The 23,392-nt window shown below is 64.4% G+C and overlaps 7 protein-coding genes across 7 annotated transcripts; 3 read left to right on the top strand and 4 right to left on the bottom strand.

Moving 5' to 3' along the window:
- Positions 1–2,037: 2,037 nt before the first annotated feature.
- Positions 2,038–4,461, bottom strand: EMIHUDRAFT_114738 (hypothetical protein; the record flags this gene model as incomplete). Its single annotated transcript, XM_005779673.1, has 7 exons — positions 2,038–2,439; positions 2,680–2,751; positions 2,821–2,888; positions 3,383–3,644; positions 3,753–3,803; positions 3,875–4,003; positions 4,069–4,461. The coding sequence occupies 7 exons, from the start codon at positions 4,459–4,461 to the stop codon at positions 2,038–2,040; spliced, it is 1,377 nt and encodes a 458-aa protein (XP_005779730.1).
- A 2,980-nt stretch (positions 4,462–7,441) lies between these two features.
- EMIHUDRAFT_236021 (hypothetical protein) lies at positions 7,442–7,992 on the top strand (the record flags this gene model as incomplete). The annotated part of the gene is made up of 2 exons (XM_005779672.1): positions 7,442–7,757; positions 7,826–7,992. The coding sequence occupies 2 exons, from the start codon at positions 7,442–7,444 to the stop codon at positions 7,990–7,992; spliced, it is 483 nt and encodes a 160-aa protein (XP_005779729.1).
- A 123-nt stretch (positions 7,993–8,115) lies between these two features.
- On the bottom strand, positions 8,116–10,497 carry EMIHUDRAFT_457210 (hypothetical protein). The gene is made up of 5 exons (XM_005779671.1): positions 10,046–10,497; positions 9,427–9,910; positions 9,154–9,234; positions 8,796–8,838; positions 8,116–8,556 (listed from the first exon to the last, which is right to left on the bottom strand). The coding sequence occupies exons 1-5, from the start codon at positions 10,471–10,473 to the stop codon at positions 8,270–8,272; spliced, it is 1,323 nt and encodes a 440-aa protein (XP_005779728.1). The 5' UTR covers positions 10,474–10,497; the 3' UTR covers positions 8,116–8,269.
- Positions 10,498–11,591: 1,094 nt separating this feature from the next.
- On the bottom strand, positions 11,592–12,316 carry EMIHUDRAFT_366693 (hypothetical protein). Its single transcript, XM_005779670.1, has one exon. The coding sequence runs from the start codon at positions 12,255–12,257 to the stop codon at positions 11,754–11,756; it is 504 nt and encodes a 167-aa protein (XP_005779727.1). The 5' UTR covers positions 12,258–12,316; the 3' UTR covers positions 11,592–11,753.
- A 1,709-nt stretch (positions 12,317–14,025) lies between these two features.
- Positions 14,026–15,887, top strand: EMIHUDRAFT_443239 (hypothetical protein). Its single transcript, XM_005779669.1, has 4 exons — positions 14,026–14,048; positions 14,171–14,558; positions 15,070–15,234; positions 15,435–15,887. Exons 2-4 carry the CDS (start codon positions 14,331–14,333, stop codon positions 15,555–15,557), a joined length of 516 nt encoding a protein of 171 aa, XP_005779726.1. The 5' UTR covers positions 14,026–14,048; positions 14,171–14,330; the 3' UTR covers positions 15,558–15,887.
- Positions 15,888–18,114: 2,227 nt separating this feature from the next.
- On the bottom strand, positions 18,115–18,781 carry EMIHUDRAFT_443238 (hypothetical protein; the record flags this gene model as incomplete). Its single annotated transcript, XM_005779668.1, has 2 exons — positions 18,566–18,781; positions 18,115–18,477 (listed from the first exon to the last, which is right to left on the bottom strand). Exons 1-2 carry the CDS (start codon positions 18,695–18,697, stop codon positions 18,115–18,117), a joined length of 495 nt encoding a protein of 164 aa, XP_005779725.1. The 5' UTR covers positions 18,698–18,781.
- Positions 18,782–19,020: 239 nt separating this feature from the next.
- Positions 19,021–21,276, top strand: EMIHUDRAFT_236012 (hypothetical protein; the record flags this gene model as incomplete). The annotated part of the gene is made up of 2 exons (XM_005779667.1): positions 19,021–19,341; positions 21,133–21,276. The coding sequence occupies 2 exons, from the start codon at positions 19,021–19,023 to the stop codon at positions 21,274–21,276; spliced, it is 465 nt and encodes a 154-aa protein (XP_005779724.1).
- Positions 21,277–23,392: the final 2,116 nt, after the last annotated feature.

Here is a 23,392-nt window from a genome sequence, read left to right as displayed (position 1 = left end):
CCCGCAAACATGTTTGCGGCTTCCCGGCAAGAGAGATGGTGCATGTGTCCGTGGGCGCGTTCGGCGACGAGGCAGCGGTTCGGGCGTGGCTGGAGAATGGCGGTCAAGTCAACATCAACGCGTCTTTCAGCGACAAGGAGCTCGACTTCACCCCGCTGATGGCTGCCGCCGACCACGGCAACGAGCGGGTGGTCGATCTGCTGCTCGAGCGCGGTGCGGAGATCAACCTGCAGAGCAGTGACGGCCGCACCGCGCTCATGGACGCCGCCAGCCAAGGCCGCGAGCGGGTGGTCGAGATGCTGCTGCAGCACGGCGCGGAGGTCAACCTGCAGAACAGCGTCGGCAGCACCGCGCTGATGCACGCCGCCAAAGGCCACGAGCGGGTGGTCAAGCTGCTACTTCAGCACGGCGCGGATGCCAACCTGCAGAACAGCGTCGGCGGCTCTGCGCTGATTGTCGCAGCCCTCTGCAACCAATCCGCAATAGTCTTCCGCCTGCTGCGGGCGGGCGCGGATACAAAGCTGCGCACTGCGAAGGGCGAATCCGCGCTGCAGCTGGCCAAGGAGAACGGCCTCGCCGAGTGTGTCGAGGCTTTCCGGCACATCGCGGAGGTGACTGCGGGCCGGCGCGAGGCGGCGGCGGGCGGCGCGGGCGGCGCTTCCTCGGTCGAGGCGGCGGTGGGAGCGATGCTCGCAGCGCTTCAAGACGACGGATTTTGAGCCGAGCAAAAGAAGGGGTGGGTAAATTTGATACAAACAGGGAGACGGTCAGACTCCATGGTCGAGACTGTGCACGAAAACGTACGTACTTGGCTAGGCATGTGTTGTGAGTATATGGTACGGTAAGTCAAAAAAACTTTTCAGTTTTAGGCAGAGAGTGTCGGCTCGTTGTGCGAGTATATGGGACACGATGTCTCAAATATGAGGGGGGTTTTGACTCCTACCGGCTCCTGACGCTATTCCTGGCAGCTCTTATGACCAGGATCAGTAGAGTGCTATGATACAGGGTGCCCATGCTAGCGCAGGAGCTGCCACACTCGCCCGGACCGTCCCCTTCTGGGGCCGGTTCCGCAGCCCGCGAGAGCCGACAGCGGGGCCGTGCCGCGGGTGCCTACTGCCGAGTGCCACAAACACTGCGCCGTCCCGCCATCACCTACAGGCTGTCTTGTGTGATGGTTGGGATGTCCAAACGCCACCATCTTGGCTCTTGCGACCTCAAACCCGCGAGCTGTATGGGTGGTCCTGACGTCCTGACGTCGACAGACGCCCAATGACCACGGTGAAGCTGAGCCGGAACGCGTCGACAAGTCTCGCCTGAGCCCGTGGCGGTCGCCGGCTGGGTCGCTGTGCACGGGCCGGTACCTCAGGCGTCACCTCCGCAGCCTCAGGTCTCACACTCCACCACCTCCGCCGGGACGCCTTCGGTGGCACGCTCGGCGGCGACTTTGTGGCAGCCCCACAGCGAGCGCGGCGTCGAGCCTGTTCGGTCTGGTCGGTTCGCGGCACTCACTGGGTGCCAGGGAGTGCGGCCGACACGCGAGCGGTGCTTCCTGGCAGCGCGCGCCGGCTGTGGGGCTGCCACAAGCTCGAGTCTTGCTTCTTTGGGACATTTTCGACGCTTTTGTCCCATATACTGGCACTATTATTTATACCAAAAGGAGGGCTACACGAGGCCCTCTACGCTGGGGTGCCGGCGCCCTACTGGGACTATTATACTCGCACAACATGCCTGTCTCCAGATACACATAAAGGCCCTTATTAAATTAAAGCCGTACGACTACGCGAGGTGGTGGGGCTAACTCGGTCCCCCAGAGTCTCAGTAGTGCGGCGCGCGGTGCGGCCCTCTGCCCTCGCTAGCGTCTCCAAGTGCGCGTCTCCACGTCTAGACGACAGGAGCCCCACGGCATTAAAAGAAAAAGTGCACGTGTCGTGTGCCGACGCACGTCAATAATTCGGACATTCAATACATACACAGTGTGGAAGGTCACATTTGTCATTTCAACACTACGGCTTTAAATGTACAGGTACAGGTGCGCAGTCACAAGCACGCTACTCCCATGGCATCGTGGCCCATGCTGCGGTCGCGCGCCACCGCCGTCGCCCCCTTCTTGCTGCGCGGCGCCTCCCCATCGACCCCGTCCTCGCCGGGCGGGTCGCTGTCTCCGGACTCGACGTCGACCAGCCCGCGGCCGCGAAGGGAGACGAAGCCACCGAGCCGTTGAAGCGCCTCCGCTCGAATGCCCGCGGGCGCCACTCTCCGCGGGGACACCGCGGACTGTCGGCGTGCCGGTCGCGGCCCTGCCATGGGAGACCCGCGCCGCCGCTTCTCCGCACGGTGGGGAACCGCGTAATAGGCCTGGTAGCAGAAGGCGGCCTGCAGGGCGACGAAGAGGCCGATCGCGGCGACGAGCGCGACCGAGTCGGCGTAGGCGTCGCGCACCTGTGATTACTTATGAATGATTGACTATCGTTACTTACTATGCGTCGCGCAGCTACGAGCTGAGTACGCCAACCTCGGGGCGGGGATGCGGTGTTGTGCAGTGTGTTCAGAGCAGCGCGTGAAGACGAGGGGTGCGAATGCAGTGAACGCAGCGGAATACAGCTGGATACAGCGGAGTCCGCGTCCTCTCGAGCGCTGGTTGGGAGGCAAGAATGCGTGGTCCGCTTCTAGGGCCGGCACGAACGCCGCCTCGAAGACGAGGAGGATGCAAATCATGATGCAGGCGAGCACGTACTTGTCGAGCAGCGTCACCTACCCCGAGAGGACCCGAGATTACCCGAGATTGCCCGAGATTGCCCGAGATTGCCGAGGCAGCGTCACGTAGGCAATCATTGGGATGGAGCCCGAGACGGACATCTTGTATGCCGTGCTGGTGAGCACGATCGCGCCTGCGTGCGGAATACGCCCTCGAGATATGGGGAGATATGGGGAGATGTGGGGAGAGACAGGGAGAGATGGGGAGATATGGGGAGTCCGACTCTAGCAGCGCCAGCCCTACGTGCTGAATACGTCCTGAGGGCGGGACAACGGCATCGTGCCGTGTATTCAGAGCACCGCGTGAGTCCGAGGGGCTACGAATAGAGCTGAGTACGGCGGAATAGAGTGCGTGTGTCCTTATCGAGCGCTGGTTGGGCGACAAGAGTCCGTCTTCCGCTTCTAGGAACGAGATATGGGGAGATATGGGGAGATATGGGGAGATATGGGGAGATATGGGGAGATGTGGGGAGATATTCCGCTTCTAGGCGACCGCGCCCATGTACTCCAGCCGGCCCTCGACGTTGGTCGTCTGCGGCGGGAAGGGCACTCTCAACCTCTGGCCGCCTTCGCAAGCCGTCGGGGCTGTGTCGGGAACAAGGCGTCTGCGCGTGGAGTGGGGCAAGACCCGGCGGCGGCGGCGGCAGCGGCAGCGGCAGCGGTGCCAGGGCGGCGGTAGCGGTGCCAAAGCGGCGGTAGCGGTGCCAGGGCGGCGGTAGCGGTGCCAGGGCAGCGGTAGCGGCGCCAGGGCAGCGGTAGCGGCGCCAGGGCAGCGGCGCCTCGTGCGCAAACTGGCAGCAGCCCATCAGCACGAAGCACGCCATCGGGAAGACCACGTTGACGAGGTGGTAGGTCGGCTTGCGCGTCACCTCGACGCAAGCCTTGAGGACCTGTTTGCCTCACGCGGGCGGGCGTCGGCACCGGGTACGTCCGGCCGGGCGACGGGCTGATGAGCCGAGATTACCCGAGATTACCCGAGATTACCCGAGATTGCGCACCGGGTACGTCCGGCCGGGCGACGGGCTGAGCGTCTCGAGGTCGAGCCGCACCTATTCATTGTCAAGCACTCTCACAGCTCACTCTCAACTTATGATTCAGAGGGCTCGAGGTCGAGCCGCACCGGCTTGTCCAGCTCCCAGACATCCTTGAGCGCGAAGTGCGTCGGCCGCTGCAGCTTGACGGTGAACGGGGACCACTTGAAGCGGACGGGCGCGACGCCCTCGTTGGCGCAGTGGGAGGAGAGGTGGACCTGCGGCGTCTAGAGTCGTCACCCGAGATTCCCCGAGATTCCCCGAGATTCCCCGAGAGAGGGACCTGCAGCGTCTGCGAGTCGTATGGGAAGTCATGCAGCTGGAAGTGCTGGAGGAAGGTGCCGTCCACGCGGAGGATCATGTGCAGGTCGTCGGCGCCCATCTTGGTCACCTTCCGCTCGGCGAACTCGAGCCTGAGCGCATTCGGAAAGTGGAACTGGTGCAGGAGCCAGGTGGCGCTCGGCCGTAGCGAAAACTCGGGCGCGGGCTCGTTGAAGCCTTCGAGGAGAGCAGCGTCGTGCTGTCCACCTCGGAGGATGAGCTGGATGAACAGGCGTGCGCTGAAGGCGTGCTCGATCTGGTCTATCTTGGAGATGTGTAAGATATCGATACGAGCAACCTCGCAGGCGAGCGGCCGCTCGCGCGGCGTGGGCGGCGCAGAGAACGGAGTGAACATGGACGGTCGCGCGGCTGCGCCAATACCGCCACGCACTGAGAGCCCGCGCCAAGCAGGACAAGGGGAGGGAAAGCCGGAGTAACAAGAGGACTGCCCACGACCGCGCACTCGCGGCCGCAGGGGAGCGAAACCCGGCGCGAACAATTTCTTTTTTCCGGAACAGAAAAATTTAAAGGGGCCTTATCTGTCGTGTGAATCGTGTTGTGCGAGCACCTACCTGCTGAAATTCTTTTCAGGCGTGGCCGTTAAAGGATTTTACCGTGTTAAAGAATTTTACAGTGTTAAAGAATTTCAAAGCAAACTCCGTTGGCCACTCCTACGCCTTCGGCAACACCGAAGAGAAGGCCCGCCGCCTAAACATGGGCTGCAAGGCGCGCGGGCAACCCGGCCAACCCTTCGACCACAAGAACGGCCACGGCTACGTCAAGGCGCATCGCGGTTTCTACCACGACGCGATCTTTGTCAAGCGCAACAACTTCAACCTGCTGCTCCACGAGACGTTCGGCGGCGGCTTCTCGCCCACCGCCGTTCTCAAGCTGCGCCGCCTCGCGCGCAAAGTCGCGCGCGGCAGCGTCGACCGCACGGCCTACTCGCCCAAGTACTCGCTCTCTTTTATGTCCCACCATGCAGAGCGCATCTCTCTCTCTGTTGTGCGAGGCGTGAACCGCGCCATTCGCTCTCACCTGGCAACCCTGTCTGCACGTCTCGCGCGCGCGTGAACAGGGCTCCAGGCCCCAAATGACGTGTGAGTGTTAGAGTTGTTTGGTATTGCTAAAAATCTCTCTCTCAAAGCAACTGCTGCAACTGCTGCCTGCAACAAAAATTCCGCTCTCTGTGTGTTTCTTTTGAGCTAGCCTTCGATGTTATAAAAACAAACGCAGGTCTGGGTGCGCTTCTCAGCTCCTCGGCCCTGGATGTGAGGTTAATAACTGCACTCCAAGTGCTCCAAGTGCAGGGCGGACACACGCACATCGCTCTCCCCCAAATGACGTGTGAGTGTTAGAGTTGTTTGGTATTGCTAAAAATCTCTCTCTCTCTCTCTCTCAGACATCAGAGAGAGAGAGAGAGAGAGAGAGAGAGAGAGAGAGAGAGAGAGAGAGAGAGAGAGAGAGAGAGAGAGATCGTATGCGCCGGAGTCCGAGCAGGAAATTCCGAGCAGTGCGCACTCAGAATTACCAACTACACGATCGTTGTACATGCACCAAAATACAACCAATATATCAATACATCACCGTCCACATCTCGATTGTTCTTGGTATGAGGGCCGCTACTCTGTTCGGGTGTGTCACGCTGAGGCTGGTCACCCTCCGCTGCGTCCCACCGCGCGCGCAGCGGCCTATAGCGCTGCCACATAGCAGCCTCAGTCAGACCGACACAGCCACTTGCTTGAATGAGAGAGGAGAGACCGTCTCTCGTGCTGAGCGTCACCCCTTCGCACTTGTTTTTTCTTTTTGTGTCACGTGGTGAGCACTTGGAGGACTCCCAGTTAGGAGCACTTGGAGCACTTAAAGTGCATTGCGTCCTTTTTTTCGCACGGTAAAATTCTTTTTTTGCAAATGGCCGGCTCCAGCGTGCCGACGCGACATGTGCGTTGTTGTGAACTGGTTGTGAACAGTGAATACAGCGTGTGTGTACAGTGCCACGTGATACTCGACAACGTGATCCTCGAGAGTGTGCGTTGTGAATAGTGAATACAGTGTGATGTGTGTGCCTACGATGAGCTCAAGCACAGAACTAATCCCATATGACTCCATATTGATCATTGTGTCCATGCAGATTCTTATGGCGGCCGATCTCCGACATATCGGATCAGAGCAGGCACCGCAGGGCACCGCCTACTGCTCGGTCGCTCACCTATGGCTATTGGTTTCTTTGCCCGTCGATCCGATTCCACATCGAGGACGACGGTCGAGGGAGGTGCAGGCGCACCGACAAAGGTCCGCACTAGAGGTCCTCAGGCCGAGACTCGGACAGAGGTCCTCTTGGGAGGTCCTCAGCACGAGAGAGGCTCTCACCTCTCTTGAAGAGGCAAGAGGAGCAATTATTTGTTGGCTCGCTGAGGCCGCTGGCACATTTTCTCACAGCGAGAGTGCGTGAGCTCGTGTGGGTGTCCTCTCACTCTCTCCGGCCAGCCTCGGTCGGTACAACAGGATGTCGGACTCGCTCGAAGGAAAGCTCTCTCGAAGATGGGCTCCAACCTCGTCGCCGACGCATTGGCTGCGGCAGTCACCGGACAACTGCGGCAGCAATCCACAGCCCCACAGGAAAACAGGCGCACGACTACTCCACAACGGCTACTACGGCTCCGGCAAGGGCTAAGGCAAAGGGCTAATACGGTAAGGGCGGCAAAAGGCTAAAGGTGAAACGGCAAGGGCGGCGGCCGTGGCGGCGTGCGTGATTTGCTTCCGCTGCTCGCAACCCCCACTCGAGTGCGGCGCCCGGATGCTAGTTAGTGCTTGAGAAGACACCACAAACGCGGCACGGCCCGTTTTGGATGTCTGCGGAGATTCTGTCTTAGCACACAAGTCATCGATGGCCAGAGTGCGATTGTGTGTGTGCGGGAGTTGGTTTGTTTTTCGGGAGGGAAGGAAGGGGCAGGCTGCTAGGTAGGTAGGTAGTAAGGTGAAGAACAGCCAGGCTCGGACTGGACACCAACGCGGTATGGGTGGACGCTAGACAGATGATGACGACACGCACGAGCGACACACAGACACAAACAAGCTCACAAGACACACAGCCAGGCTGCTCACTCACTCACCCACGTGCACCGGGCCATTGCACTTTGAATGCCGTGGGGCTCCTGCCCATGTCCGGGTGTGGAGATGCGAGGGTCGCCCCCCCTTGCCCCACCACTTTGTGTGTGTGGAGAAATTTACCTTACCTTACATTACTTCGCAGCCGCCGTTTCCCCGAAAATCGGGCGCCTGTGTACTTCGGCGTAGCCGCCCTGCCGTGCGGCCTGCCGTGCGAGCCTCCCAGCATGCTGTCCCTGGTGGACGAGATGCAGGAAATGTGGGCGAGTCCGCAGCACAAACTTACCGCCTACGAGGCCTATCTAGAGGAGCGCATCGCTCTGAGGCGCGCGCTGCACGCCACAGCTCTCTCCCGTGCGCCTACACCGTACCCGACTCCACCGCCTGCCATCTTCAGGTGCGAGGACTCGACGCCGGACGACAGCGCCTCCACCTCCAGCCGGCTCGAGGCGAAGTACCTCTCACAGCTGAGCACGCTCGAGGGCAGCAGCCCCAGCCGCGTCGGGAGCAAGCGAGGGCTCGACGAGGACAACGAGATGAGCGGTGCGGCCGCACGAGTAGGCCAACGCACCCGCTGATCTTGACTGACGCCCCGCCCGCTGTCCGAACAGGCCTGCCGGAGCTCAGCGCGTGGGCTCGTGCTCGCGCCGAGCAGGCCGCCGAGCAGGCGTTAGAGCAGGAGAGCACCGCGAAGCGGCAGCGCAAGCAGCGTGCGACGTTCTGGGCGACTGCCGTAGTCGACACGGAGCTGCTGAGCAGGCTCACGCTGCAGTGTTGAGGGGTCGTCCTGCATAGTCCACACACGTGCGCGTTCACTACACGTTAAAGCGCTAAAAAGATCATACCACCCTGGTTTTCGAGGGACGCTCGACGACGACCGCGCTCTCACACGTCACACGAACTCTCGTCAACGTCTATCAATCTCCCGGTCTCTCTCGGTGTCGGTCGCTCCCTCATGACTGACGTTTACACACTCGGCTCTACTTGTACGGTTGTACGTCGCCGGAATCCATCAGGGCGCATGCGGTGGCGTGTGGAACACTGGAAGGCCAAACTCAGTCCACCCTCTTGTACGGGAAGAAGGTGGCGGTGGAGAGGGCCCGCGACGCCCACACCCCGACGTAGGACGCGATGATGACCGGCGGCAGCAGCACCGACAGCTGCGCCGAAGCGGCGGCGGAGAGGCCGAGCATGAAGACCGTCGCGAGGGGGGTGCGCGTCACCGACGCCTGCGTCGCCGCCATAAGGCTCATCACCCACGCGGGCATCAGCGCCGCCGGCACCACTCCGGCAAAGCCGTGCGCGACGGCCGCCGCCGCGAAGAAGAGGGGGAAGATGACGCCTACTCCCGGGCGATCTCGGGTGATCTCGGGTGATCTCGGGTGATCTCGGGTGATCTCGGGTCATCTCGAGGGGGGAAGCATGGCGCCTCCCGGGAAGCCGCCCGCGCAGGCGAGGGCGATGGCGAGTAGCTTCGCGCCGCCCACGGCGACTGCGGCCGCCGGCGCCGGGAAGGGCGAGCTGACGTCGACGAGGGCGCGCGCGGTGAGCGCGGGCGGGAGGCCTGGCCAGACGTCGGACAGCGGCGTCCTACCGCAACCAGGAGCGCATCGAGAAGGTGGTGCTCCAAAACAGCGGCGATGGCAATCCAAGGAGCCGGACGTCGCACACCTCTCGCCCATCTCGTCGGCTGCGTCTCTGCCGTCTCCCTGCTGTCTCTCCGCTGTCTCTCCGCTGTCTCCCTGCTGTCTCCCTGCTGCGTCTCTGCTGCGTCTCTGCTACAGCGGCGTCCTCTGTGGGTAGGGGATGGGTTTGGGTACTGTGGGGGTAGGGGACGCCGATGAATGTCGTCAGCGCGCCCTAATTATCTCGCGGAATCTCGGGGAATCTCGGGGAACGCGTCTCTGCTACAGCGTCTCTGCCTCTGGCCGTCGAGCACGTGCTGCAGGCTGCCTTCGCCCCAGAAGAGCGTCTGCGGGAAGAGGAGAGAGAGCAGGCCGACCGCCGCGCCGACGCCGCCCTTGACGAGCACCTGCCGCTCTCGGGGCGATCTCGGCTGATCTCGGCTGATCTCGGCTGATCTCGGCCCGCCTCCACCCCACTTGATGGGTCGGCGGGTGGCACATGGACATGGACATGGCAAACCTCGGGCCAACCGGGAGCGCCAACTCTCGCTCCAACTCTCGGCCAAGTCTCGCCCTTGCCCAAGCACCTGCCGCGCCTCTGGGCCGCACGCCCACCGCCGCTCCACCGCCGCCTCGCACGCCTCGCCGGCCGGCGCCTGAGGCCAGAGTGGCCTCCGCACCGCCGCGACCGCCGCGAGGAAGAGATGACCGATCAAGGCGCCGCCCAGCCCGGCACCGAGGGAGATGGCGGCGAGGGCACGCCCGTCGAGAGCGGAGTCGACGGAGGAGGAGTAAACAAAGTGGCCGCCGACGGGCGCGGCCGGCGCGAGCAGCGCGCGCGCCACCAGCATCGACGCGCAGGAGGCGGCGACGGCGGGCGTGAGCGCGGCGTACGCCTCCGGGTGGAGCCCCGACGAGGCGCGCGTGAGCTCGAGCACAAAGAGCGCTCCGGCGAGCGGCATGCCGATGAAGGTCGTCAGCGCGCCCGCCGCGCCGGCGTAGGCCATGGTGCGGGCCATCGCGTGCTCTCCGGCGCCGTACACGCGCCGCGCGTACGCCGCGCCGACCAGGCTTCCCGCCACCACCATCGGCGCCTCCGGACCGACCGAGAAGCCGAAGGTGGACGTCAGCAGCGAGAGCAGCAGCACCGGCAGCACGGACGCCGCGGGCGAGGCGCCGCCCGGCGCGCCCGCCTCGTCCTGGTACCGAGCGATGAGCTCCGGCATCGTGTAGCCCTGCAGCCGCAGCGCGGTCAGCCCGACGAGCAGGCCGCCCACGGTGCAGGCGGCCGGTACAAACAGCGTTGCGTCCGCCAGCGGCAGTGCGGCCGGCAGCCTGCGCCAGACGAGAGTCACCGCGAAACGAAGGCAGCGTGCGTACAGGGTGCCCATGCAGGCGGTGCCGGCGCCGAGCGCGGCGGCGTGCAGCAGCGCCGTGGGCTTCTCTGCGCGTATCGCAGTGGTCCGAGCCGACATCGAAGCGGCGCGAGTAGTACGCAGCACAGAGGCTGCGCCGTCACCAGACGCCGTGGTTATGCCGAGGCGGCCTCTGCCGAGTCTGCCGAGGTTGGGTGCTCGGTACGCCGTCGACTCGGCAAAGTACAGGAGAACAAGGGCCAAGGAGAGTTTGAGCATCGCGGAGCAGCCTATTCGTCGCTGTCCTCTCTCACAGGGTGAACTGTCAGCTGTGAAGTCGCGACGGCGGTCGGCAGGTGCATGCCTGCCGACTCTGCTCGCCCACCTGGTGGCGGCGGCGGCGCCGCCGCTGACGACGGTACTGCGACCGGCGGCAACAGCGGCGCTGCCAGCGTCGTCAACAGCGTCGGCGCAGGCGGCCGGCAGCGACTGCCGGCGAACGAGCAGACGGTGCTGCACGCTTACGCTTCACTGCATGAAGCCAACACTGGCGCTCTCGACGCAGAGCACCTCGGTGGTGGTGTCGATGCGGTGGTGGAGGTGGTGGAGGAGGCGGAGGGCGCTGCGGCGGCGCTCCGTGAGGACGCGCAGCGGGCTCTCGCCAGTGCCGCAGACGCAGCGGCTTCAGGTGGCGGCTGCTACGGCAAAAGCCATGCTGAGGCTTGGGCGGAGAGTGCGGCGCTGGAGCAGTGGGCAGACGAGCTCGAAGAGCTCGCCGAGCTCGCGGCAGCGGCGGAAGACGCGGATGGATCAGATCAAGACGAACCGAAGAGCGCCAGGACATCTACAGCGAGCTGTGAGCTACCACTTTCTTCCCGCTACGCTCGTGTTATTGGAGATGTTCAAGATGCAGTTTATCGGGCCGACGATCGGCAGCGAGGAGATATTCCTCGCCTCGCTGCTCATCGTGGGCATTCGTTCAAGATGCTGAGCGACCGCGCGACGGCGACGGCGGCTGCTGCTGCTGCTGCCGCTGCTTCTGCCGCTGTTGCTGCCTCTGTTGCGGTTGCTGCCATAGCTGCTGCGGCCGCACCACCCGGCGAGGCCATCCTCGCGCGCACGGACGCTACAGGCGCGGGCGCGGGGGTGGAGGGTGCGTATGAGGCGGAGATGATGGAGGCGCTCGCCGCGTGCGGCGATTGAGCGCCTCCCTCTCTCTCCGGCTGCGCGCCTGACCGGTGCGGCCTCCGAGTCGGCGTCTAGCGCGCGCGATAAGGTTTTTGCTCGCCTTCCCTGGGACCCCGTGTTGCGTGACTCTGTGCGATTTCGGGTCCGGGGTTGTGCGTTTACGTGAACTGTCAGCGGATTCACGCTATGCCTTTAGTGGGGGAAATGGTGATTTTTGAATGAACGCCTCGCGCAAAACCACCGCTACCATGCCAAAGAAGACCCTTGTGGGCTATCCAGAACACCTAAGATCATGCCCTAGCTCTAAAGTGGGCCCGAGATACGCCAGCTAAACCCCGGATTTTTTCCGGCAGCGGGCCACACATGGCCGGCTACCCAAGCGGGTCGCACGGAGACACAGGAAGGCTGCCGCAAGCCGCCTCCGGGTGCAGGGGCCCGGCGCGGTGGGCGGGGGCAACGACCCGGTAGCTGGCCGCGCCTCTCCCCCCCCCCCGTCGCCGCTGCACCCCTTGCCGCGGCCCTCGTCGCTGCTGTAGCGACAACAGCCGCGGCACGAGGTCAGAACGCGGCCTCGGAGAGCTCGAGCGAAGGCGCCGACGGTGGCAGCCGTGGTAGTGGTTTATGGTAGAAGGCTCCTGAGCCGTCGGGCACCACGCTCGACGTCGCCGAGCAGCCGCACCTGTCGCGAGCGCCTGCGCGTCGGGCGCTGCCGGCTCGACCTCCATTTTCGGCGAGGTGTCGGGCGCGGCGGGCGGCTCCGGCGCCTCGGTGGCGACCGTGGGCTCGGTGGTCGCCTTGGGCTGCCTGTGGATGTTGTCGTTGGCTGATTTCTTATGCTTCTTGCCCGTTCGGCCGAGGCCTCGGTTGCGAGGCATCTCGGTACACGCGACGGCAGCACGACGTACACGACGAGGACGGCTCCTTGATGGCGACCTGCAGCAGGACGGTGCGCATGTTTGGAGCGTGGTAGCGGACGCATCGGGCCTAGCCCGGGGCCGTGGCGTGTACCGAGAGGCTGGTCTACCGAACACTTTTGGTGCATACCGGCCCAGAAGAGCGGCCTGGAAAAAATTTATTCGCACACTGAGCCATTTCCCCCACTAATGCCTTGCATTTTGAAATCCTTGCGCTCCTTTAGGTGCTCTTAGTATGTTCTGACTCATCCGTCCCTGACTGCCTGAGTACACTCCCTTCCTATTGTCTTGTACTTGGGGCGTGAGGGCCCAACTTCAGAATCGTGCTTTTTTGGTTAGGGACCAAAGCGAAGAGAAGAGAGAGTCTCTCTCTCTCTCCAAAGCGCGAAGGACCACTTTTGGGTTAGGGACCGCGGGCGACAGGTTAGGGACCGATCGCCGCCGCATACGCCAGCGGACGGCCACCATCGGTGTTTTTGGCTTCGCCACCGTTCAAACCCCTCCGTTCAAAGCGTGCGCAATGCGCTCGCCGACATCAAGCGAGCACGCCTGTCCGACGAGCGGCTTGCTGTGCGGACGGCTTCTTGTGGCTCTCGTCGAAGGAAGAGCCGTACGGCAAGAAGAGCTCGATGGGGAGCGAGAACCGTCAGAGGAGCTTCAAGGGTAACCTGAAGTCCTCCGTGACGCGCTCAATCGCTCCCAAGCGGGTGGCTCTCGAAAATCGTCGATATCTTCCGGAAAGACTGCTCTTGCCGAGCAGCCGATATGCCCAGACGGAGGCGCAGAAAGGCTGCGAGTACTCAACGAGTTCCGCGACCTACGCAGTCAAACCTGGTGGGAACTGACCGCATCATGGCGGACTTCCGAAACCTCCGTGAGCACCTCTGACGATTCTCGCTCCCCATCGAGCTCTTCTTGCCGTACGGCGGTCTTCCTGATGCGTGCCGGCACAGAGCTCTGTGCAAGCCGTCCAAATCGTGACGAGTGTATCGCTTTGACGGATCGACCGTACTTGTTATCAAGACTGATATGACGTACACATTGACACATCAGACGACACATGCTCTCCCACCCGCCGGGCCGCAAAACGCTCTCGACGAAAGCCACAAGAAGCCGTCCGCACAGCAAGCCGCTCGGTCGAACACGTTGCTCGCTCGTGCGGGCGAGCGCACGAGGTAGACGGTGGCGTAGCTAACATCACTGACGACGATCGTCCGCTGGCGTGAGCGGCGGCGATCGGTCCCTAACCTGCGGTCCTTCACCGCAATCGGTCCTTCGCGCTCGTCCCTAACCCAAAAAAAGCACGATTCTGAAGTTGGGCCCTCGGCGTCCTGTGGGTGAATTTCGGCGCCGCCGAAATTCAAGGTCCGTCGGTCTCATTTGACCGCGGCGTTAGAGAGAGTCTTTGCTTGTCATGCCTTTTGCCTTCTCTCTGTCTGGCGCTCTCGCTCCTGGCCAGCGTGAATCCGCTGACATGGAGCCTCGTGAGGCGATCGAACCCCGACCTTCGTACCCTCGAGGCCGCCGAGACGCTCGACCTCAACCTGCGCCAGGTTGGGGTTCCGGGAGTATTGGTTTGCCAACAATATACCTACATTGGGAGGTAGGTAGGTAGGTAGAAAGGTGAAGAACAGCCAGGCTCGGACTGGACACCAACGCGGTATGGGTGGACGCATTGGGATCGGGATGGGGTACATCGAGAAAAAGAATCGAGGTCCAAAAGTGCCACCTCAGCGCCCGGGCCCCGGCAAGGCGCCCTGCTGATGCATCAGCGCCACCTCCCACACGCCACACCCCTCCCCATCCACCCCGCCCGCCCACCGCAGCGCGCCGCGCCTGCTCACCGCGCCCGGGCCCTCCCTCTCCGCGCGCAGCACCATGGCGCTCCGCTCCCTCACGCTGCTCTGCGCTGCTGCTGGCGCGTCTGCCGGCGCAATCGAGCTGACCCCTGACAACTTCGACGAGCTGGTCCTCAAGTCGGGCAAGGCGGCCTTCATCAAGTTCCTCGCGCCTTGGTGAGGCCATTGCAAAAAGATGAAGCCCGATTGGGATTCATTGGCCTCCACTTTCGAGGACTCGAAGAAGGTCCTCATCGCTGACGTTGACTGCACCACGGGCGGCAAGCCGTTGTGCGAGAAGTACGGCGTGCGCGGGTACCCGACCATCAAGTACTTCAACCCTCCCGACGAGGAGGGCGAGGACTACAAGGGCGGCCGCAGCCTCGACGAGCTCAAGAAGTTCGCCGAGAACGAGTTGGGGCCGGTGCGCTCCTCCTCCTCCTCCTCTTTCTGCGCCTCCTCCTTCTCCTTCTCCCCCCCTCCTCCCCCTCCTCCTCCTCCTCCTCCCCCTCCTCCTCCTCCTGCGCCTCCACCTCCTGCGCCTTTTCCAGCACCGCCTCGCCCAGCACCGCCTCGCCCAGCACCGCCTCGCCCGCCGCCCACCCACCGCCCTCCTCCTCCTCGCCGCGCCGCGCCGCCGCCACCGCGCCCGCCGGCCGCGCGGCGCCCGCCGCCCCCTCCCGAGGCGGCTCGCCGCCCGCCTCTCCGGCTCCCCGACGACGCCGCGAGCTGAGACCCGGCCGCTCAGAGGCTCTGCAGCTCTGCGCGCGCGATCCGCCTGCCGCCGCCGCGCAGCCCGCCTCCTCCGTCGCCGCCTCCGCCCTCGCCGCGGCCGCCCATTTCACCGACAGCCTCGACGCCGCCGCCCCCTCCTCCTCCTCCTCCTCCCACCTCGCCACCTCACCCCCCTCACGCCCCGCCTCCCCGCGCGGCAGGGCTGCTCTGTCGACTTGATGGACAACTGCTCCGAGGAGCAAAAGGGCAAGCTGAAGGAGTACATCGACATGGCGCCCGAGAAGCGGACCGAGATGCTCGAGACGCTCAAGAAGGAGCTCGCCGACGCCGAGTCCACGCACGAGGCGCTCCTCAAGGAGCTGCAGGTTCGCGACGCGTCTGCGACACACCTGTCGGAGAGACGCAGAGATGGGGGCCGCGACCGACGCACCTAACTCCGACCCTCGCCCCCCCCCCCCCCCTTTCCCTTTCCCCCCTGCCCCCTCCCTTTCGGTTGGGTCCGCCCCCTTCCCATTCACCCCCCCCCCCCCCCCCTCCCCCTGCACTCCCCCTGCACTCCCCGCAGGCGACGTACAAGGAGTCGATGGACAAGCTGGAGAAGCTCAAGGAGGAGTCGGCGCCAAAGATCAAGTTGCTCAAGGCGGCGACCCCCGCCCCCAAGGCGGAGGGCGCCAAGGACGAGGTTTGAGCCCGGGCGGGGGCCCCTATTTTGCGTGCCGTGTCTGCCCGCGCCCGAGGCGGCGGGCGCGCGCGCGTGGTCCACGCGCAGGACCTGGTTTGCGAGGTCAAGGGGGCGGTTGCCGCCGCCCCTCAGTCGCCCGAGCGGGCGCGCGCTATGAAGCTCGATCCCATCAAACCCGTGCCATACGGGCGGTATCGAGCGGAACTCAGCGCGCCCCTCGGGCGATGCCGGCTGTCGCCACTCCTGCGCCGGGCCGCGTTCGTGCCGCGCGCCGCCTCGGGCGTCGGCGTTGATCGTAGCTGTCTTTAATTAAACACGATAAACCACTTTTTCCCTCTGGAAACCGAAGGCATTCTAGCCTCTCACGGGGACCTCAGTGTCCCACAGGGTCGACTGACGACTGACCCCGGCCCCCGCGCCCGCCGTCGCCCGTCGCGGCTCGCGCGTCGCGCAGCTCGCAGTCGCACGTCCCGCGACTCCCGAGTCCCGTCGTCCCCTCTCGCACACACTCGCCCCACGCGCCAGGCCCAGCCGCTGCGCCAGTGAGTCCCCCAACTAACTCCCGCAATCAACCCTCCCGGCCCGGCCGCGTGGAGAGAGGGGAGCACCAACCGCCGAACCAGCTCTCCCCATGTCACGCTGCTGGCTCGCGACGATGCTCTTGCTCGTCGTGCTCGGCCTGCGTGCCTGCCGCGCAGCTGGCGACGCGTGCAGTCAGGGCGTCTGCGCGGGTGGGCGCACGGATGGCGCGCACAAGTGGTGCTGTCCCAGCGACTGCAAGCGGTGCGGCGGCGCCGGATGCGGGGCGAGCGGCAACGGGCCTGCACCGACGGCGGAGAACTGCTGCCCGGCGCGCTGGCCGAGCGCGAGCGAGCCGGCCGGCGCGCCGGCGTGCTCCGCTCCCGACCAGACCGCCTGCAAGATGCCTCTTGCGGCGGCGGCGTGCGCCATCGCAGCCGGCAGGACGCGGCAGCGCAGGCCGCGATCTTCGGGGCGTGGCGGCGAGCGCAGCGGAAGTGTGGCCGACGCGCCCATCCACGCGTGCTCGTGCCACGGTCCGTTCGCGCGCCCCTATCGCGGGCAGTGCCTGCCCTCGTTCATGGTGATAGGGTCGCAAAAGGCGGCAACGTCCAAGCATCCGGCCTAGATGTCACGCTAGACACGGTGGACGCGTCTTCGGCTCGCTCAGATGTAGAGGACGCACAACCACACAGCGTTTGAGGCGTTGCAACACTGGCCGTCCCCACAACATTTGCGAACCATCGAGCCTTGAGCCCCCGGCCCTGGCGTCTTCAACGTCCCTCTTTGATCGCCGCGCAGGCTACGATGGTACCTGTCGCGCCATCGCCATCATTCATCATTCGATACAATGGAGAAAGGGTTCGCGGGGTAAGGGGCGTGGGATATGATGAGGAATGGGACAGGCAGACAGAAGAGCAAGACAGCTCGACCCCCCGCTCCCCTTCCGTCCGTCCGCGCGAACCATAGTCGCCGACACGGCTTTGGGGCTTTCAGTCAACGAGCAGAACGTCATTGTGCGCATCGTCCCAGACACGCATGCCGCGTCCTCGGATCTGTCGCTGGGGGACGCGGTGGTTGCAGTGAATGGCGAGCCGATCGGCGATATTTGGCTGCCGACTCTGCTCGAGCAAACGGGCGTGATGGAGTATACCTTCACTGTTGAGACTGCCATTGCGCCAGCCTGCTCTGACAGGACCGCCCAGCAGCTGGCGCCAGGCGGGGCAACGGCCCCAGCCGCTGGCGCCGACGAGGATGCTGGCGAGGGGGGGCGAGCTGCAGCTCCCTCCTCGAGGGGAAGGCCGCTCCGGCGGAGCTCGCCCTTCTGGGAGACAAAGCAGGCAGAGTCGCCGCCGCGCGCGGCAGCCCAGTCCTTCGACCCGCTCGTGCACGGCCAGCTGTGAGAGCGAGCTGGGAGGACGAACCGGCATTCGAGTGTCTGACAGAGAGTGCATGCGATCTTTTAGAGAGCGAGAGACGAGCGAGAGCACCATCGCGAAGAGAGTACAGAGAGCTACCATTGCAGCTACCAGCTTGAGCTAGCTTGTAGCCACGGTTCAGCGCCGCAGCAGAGGGCCGCACGCGCTGAGACGGAGGGTTACTCGTGGTGCGTTCTGCCTGTTGGAGCGTGCGTGTGGGTGTATTTTGGCTTTAGGGCGCGCTCGGGCCGGTTCGTTCGCGGTGTTGGTGAGTTGGTCTTGGGGTGGCCTCTCGCTTTTTCGCCGCGCGCCACACAAGTCACAACGGCCTGTGACACACAAACGAACCCACCCGCGCGGCGCAGAGGACCCCGCACACGCCGAGCGACGCGAGTAGGGTGCTCTCTATTAGGTGACACCCCGCTCGCGTGCAAGTCTTTGAGACCTGGGCACGCCCCCGTGTTCCCAGCGTTCTCTCTGCCCTCGCTGCTGCGCACACCCGAGTCAAGGCCGGCGTGTCGCGTCCACGGTGTGCAGCCGCTCGCACCGTCCCACGGCGGTTGCAGGGCCAAAACCTGACGCCCCCCTCCGCTGCGGCAAGCGCCTTCCGCTCAATGCGGGGCAGCTCAGTTGCCGCCCAGCGCCGGCAGCTCGGGCGGCTTGAGGCTGCTGAGCGCCTCGGCGAACGCCTCAAACGGGTTCGGCGCGCCTGCCGGCAGCGACTCTGCAGCCGCGAGCGCGGTTGTCACGTGCGACTTCGGGTCAAACTGGTTGTTGTGCACGCTCACCACGGTGCCCGACTGGTCGACCACGTACGTCTCACGCCCACCGAGGAGCCCGAAGAGGTCCTTCTCGATCGCAAGCTCTTCACGCATTTCGTCGCCGTCGTCAACGATCACCCGAATCGGGCCGTCGTAGCCCTTGGCGCCAGCGCCGTTGCGAACGCCGACGACGGAGACGCCCCGCGCATCAAAGTCGGCGAGGCTGCCCTACAAGATTCGAGCACCCGTGACACCACGCTCCGTCTTACTCTACGAGCTGGAGCGATTTCATTCATGAACCGCAGGCGAGCGACACCTCGAACGCGCTCAGCTCCTTGGAGCACGAGGGCGCATCGTCCGCACCATAGAAGAAGAGCGCGCCCTTCTTTCCCGAAAGCCCCGCCTTGCTGAGGACGGATTTCGGCAGCTTCTCGCCCACAGAGATCATCTCAACAGCGGAGCAGCGTGCGCCGCCAACCGCGGCAGCGCACGAGGGCAGCGTGAAGCCCAGCGAGGCAGTCGAGGAGATCAGTGCCAGCATATTTGCGGTGTTGGAATCACGGAAACTTCCTGAACCCTCCCAAGATATTTTTCAGTGCATCTCAGTGTACGTACTTTTGGCTTACTGGGAGAAAAGGGAGAGGGGGTTGTGTTCTCTAGGCCCCTAAGGGCCGTCTACTTTTAGCTTACTGGGAGAAAAGGGAGCTAAAAAGGGAGAGGCAGGCGCGATTTCTAGGCCCTTGGAAGCAAAACAGTAACGGGTTTTGGCCCATGCGCATGCTCTTCCTCGTGCTCGCCGTGCGCTCGGGAGCCGGAGTGGCGGGGTCGGAGCTGCTGCAACGGCGCGAGTGGCCGCGAGGGGTCGTGCTGGGACTCTCCAGAGGGCGAGACCACTACGCGGTGCTCGCGGCGGCGCACGGGGCAGCTTCAGCTGAAACAGAGCCTCAGCAGCGCCTTCAGGCAGTGCACGTCCCCGAGAATGGTCCAGTCCCGGGGTGCAAGTTGCTCCTCTTGGAAGAAGCAGTGCGGCGCGCCGGGCTGTGCGCGCTTGTTGCTGTCAGGCCCGCCGCTACCAATCTGCACGGTACGCGGGTCCGGCACTGATGCCGTGAACAGCTGAGGCACGAGCGTCTCCTCGCTCGCGCCCTTGGGGGGGGACAGCTCCCCGCGCGCGGCCTTGTGCCACTGGCCGCCGACGGGTTTGGGGTCCGATGACATGGCGTCTCTTCACACTCGATCCGCCTGTCTGTTCACACCTTCTTTCTGCCCACTTCACAATGTGGCAGGGGTTCGTTAGCCCAGAAAAGAAGTTTAATAAAATACGCACACAAAAATGTTTTTACACCGCCACGACGCCAGTCCGCTTGTGGCATCACTCCGACACACGATTTTTCACTCCCCACAGCCGCCAACCAAGACTTTCGCGATGCGTTTGTGAGCATGCTCCAAGAGCGATTCACATTGCGCGACAATGGCCCACTCACCTGGGTGTTCGGTTCTGCCGTCGAGCAGGACCTAGAGCAAGGCACCGTTAGCTTTCACCAAAAGCTCTTCATTCAAGATACCGTCAAGGAGTTCCTGGGCGACGACCCCCGCCCTAGTAAGCGCGCCGTACCGTGCAACGACGACATCACCAATCTCACCCACCTCGAAGAGGGAGAAATGATGCACCCACGATACGCCGAAATTGTTGGCAAGATAGGGTGGTTGGCCAACATCTCCCGACCAGACATTGGCTACGCCTACTCGATGCTCTCAAAGTTCCTAAAGGGGGGCGGGGAGCGCCATTTCAACATTGCCCTTGGCGTCCTCGCTTACCTGTGGAGGTGTAAAAACATTTTTATGTGCGTATTTTATTAAACTTCTTTTCTGGGCTAACGAACCCCTGCCACATTGTGAAGTGGGCAGAAAGAAGGTGTGAACAGACAGGCGGATCGAGTGTGAAGAGACGCCATGTCATCGGACCCCAAACCCGTCGGCGGCCAGTGGCACAAGGCCGCGCGCGGGGAGCTGTCCCCCCCCAAGGGCGCGAGCGAGGAGACGCTCGTGCCTCAGCTGTTCACGGCATCAGTGCCGGACCCGCGTACCGTGCAGCAGTGTGAGCCGCTCGCGAGGTTTCCCGCGCCGCGAACTCGGGACCACCCCAGTCAGCCGCGCGCCCGGGCAGTGATGCTCTGCCTCGCGCTCGTCGTGGGCATCGACGCCGGGTCGCCTAGGCCGCCGCATCCTCGAGCACCTCGTAGACCAGGCTTGGCAGCGGAGCGCTCACGAATCTGCTGTCAGCAGGAGCCAGCTCCGCCACCGCTCACAGCCTTCGCTCTCGCCTCCGCGCCCGCCGCCGCTGCCGCTGCCGTCGGCGAGGGCTGGTTCGTCGCCGTCCTCGCCCCATTCCTCCTCCTCGCCAACACGGTAGAGGCGCCTCCCTTTGCAGCGCTCCTCAGGCGCCGCCTCTCCCTGCCCCGTCTCGTCTCGCCGCCTCGTGCTCCCGTGCTGCCTCACTGCCTCTCCGCCTCGTCACCGCCCGTCTTGCTGCCGCACACCCCCTCCTCGACTTGTCGCTCGCACGGCCACTGCGTCACTGCTCTCCGATGCCTCCCCTCGCCGCCTCAGCGCGGCGCTCGTGTACGACGCGGGCGCGGCTCTGCTCAACCACCCGGCGGGCTTTCCCACCCCCTGCCCCGCTGCCCTCGCCGTCGCTGTCCTCACCGCCGCCGCCTCGCCACCTGCCCTCACCGCCGCTCCTCGCACCGCCGCTGCCCTCGCCCGCGCCGCCCTTCCCCTTCCCCAGCGCGGCCGCCAAGCAGCAGCCCTCTCCGAGCCCAGAGTTCTCGAGATTCGTCGAGATTTCTCGAGATTTCTCGCCTGAGGAGGACGCCCCTGCAGGCGGGACCGCTCGCCGTGACCGCGATCGCCTCGCTCGGCTTCGCCGCGCTCAGCGCGCGCGTCGCCGACGACGCGATCCAGCGGCCGGCGCCTATCTCTGCCGACGAGGCGCGTGCCGGGGCCCTGTTCTCCTCATCCTTTTAGGCGCTCACCGGGCTGCCTCCGGCGGTAGGCGCGCGAACGAGCCGACGACGACGCCTTTCGAGAGGCAAAGAGGCGGGCGCTCTCGGAGCGGAAGTCGTGGGACGCGCGACTGCAGTGGCGGCTGCGGAAGCGGCGTCCGCCCAGCGACGCAGACGAGGACGGAGAGTGAATTATCTCCACGAGAATTCTTCTTACGACGTGGTGAAATTCTTTTTACGACTCACGTTTCTTCAACCGGATCATGTAGTCCCCACAATCGCTGTCGTGGGAGATCGCTTGTCATGTGAGAGAGTCAGAGTGCGTTGACCGTTGTGTGTGTGTTTTGAGTGCACTTGCAGGCATCGTCCGACGGCGCCACCGGAACGCCCTCCTCGCGCCGGAAGACACACCGGACGTGCGAGTTGACACGATCTACAACGAGGCGCGCCGAGCCCTAATCCGGACTTACGCCCACACCCGCCGCCGAGCTCTCGACGAGGAGAAGGCGATTCGCCTCCGAATCCCGGGCTGGCAGCCGTCGCCAGGGGAGGGGCCTGTTGCGGAGTGGGAGACGGAGTGGCTCGCCTCAGGATTCTTTTCCAGCGAAGGTGAGTGCGAGCTCCCCGAGACGCTCGAATCTATCCGAGGGGTGGCGGCAAACGGCTGCGCGGTGAGCACAGTCGCACTCCTCTGTGTAGCGCCTCAGGGTGAAGGGGGGGCATGCCGGGTCAAGCTGAGACTAATGGTCGAGGCACCAGGGGTCGTTCTTCGCGCCCACAGCAGCAACTGGCAGAGCAGGCGCAACGACGCCCGCCCGACTGGGTGGCATACACAGACGGGTCGGAGGACCTAGGGAAAGCAGGGTGGGCCTATGCAGTACTCATCGGGGGCGACGCAACGGCGATAGGGGCGCGTCGCTGGCGAGCGAGGGCTACGGGCCAGTTGTCACTTCGGCGGCGCACCCAGCCTACCTCGGCGCGCGCAGGCATACCAACAACACGGCGGAACTAACCGCCCTAGCCGAGCTCCTCCGGGCTCTCCTGTCCTCGTCACCGCAACGAGCGGGCTCACGCGGAGTAGTGCGGACCGACAGCGAGTACGCGGCGGCGTGCATGATGGGGAGGGTGACCCCCAAAACGAACAGACAGCTAGCGGAGCGCCTTCGTTCCCTCTGGCGACGCCTTCGCGCCAAACACACCGTGACGTGGAGGCATGTGGCGGGTCACAGCGGCAACAAATGGAACGACTACGTCGACGAGCTAGCTGCTCGCGGCAGGCAAGGTGACAGAGGCTCAAACGCTGCCGAGTGGGCGGACAACACCATCCCGACGGACACTCCCGACGAGGGGAGCGACACGGAAGGACCCGCCCCCGCCCCTCGGGGCGGGGGCCCCCGCCCCCCCGGGGGGCCCTTTGGGGCCCCTCCAGGGGGCGACCCCTCCGGGGAGGCCGGCCCTCCCCGTGCCGGTTCTCCCCAACCAACCCCGCCGGCAGCGCGAGCTGCCGGCCATATTGAGCGGTTCAACCGCGTCGCGCACTCGTCCCAACCGAGGGCCGCAGACTCGTTCGGCGCGCCAACGGCTGGTGACGCTGTGTTGCCCTTGAGCTAGTCCTTCCCCGGTCGCCTAGCCTCTGCGCTGTCTGGCGGACGCCTGTATGCCATGCACGCGGACCACGCTTGCGTGGATACGTGGCTGGCAGGCTGACCCGTGTGCGGGGTAACCCGCGCACGGGGAAGCTTCACGGGTTCGAGCCGTCAAACATTGAGCAGCGGAGGTGTGCCGAGGGGGACCGGGAGGCGGTAAGTCGTCGTCGCCCGGCGCTGCATGCAGCACCGTGGCGATGGCGCTAAGAGGTTCCTCTTTTCCGCGCCCCCCCCGCAAGGCGCGCGATACACACACACACTCGGACTGGACACCAACGCGGTATGGGTGGACGCGGGACAGATGATGACGACACGCACGAGCGACGCACAGACACAAACAGACTGAGTCTTGTCTGCCAACAATACACCTAAAACAGACAGGGCCGGATGGGCACCCGCGTTTTCTCTCTTTGAGAGCGCCTTCGTTGTTAATAATACAAGCCCAAGGTCCCTGGTAGCAGCCATCACTCGCACACACACGCCACACCGCAC

This window comes from Emiliania huxleyi (assembly GCF_000372725.1).
Source record: "Emiliania huxleyi CCMP1516 unplaced genomic scaffold EMIHUscaffold_229, whole genome shotgun sequence".
Classification (NCBI taxonomy): Eukaryota; Haptophyta; order Isochrysidales; family Noelaerhabdaceae; genus Emiliania; species Emiliania huxleyi.
Note: the sequence above shows the minus strand (reverse complement) of the source record. Positions and strands in the feature narration are given on the sequence as shown.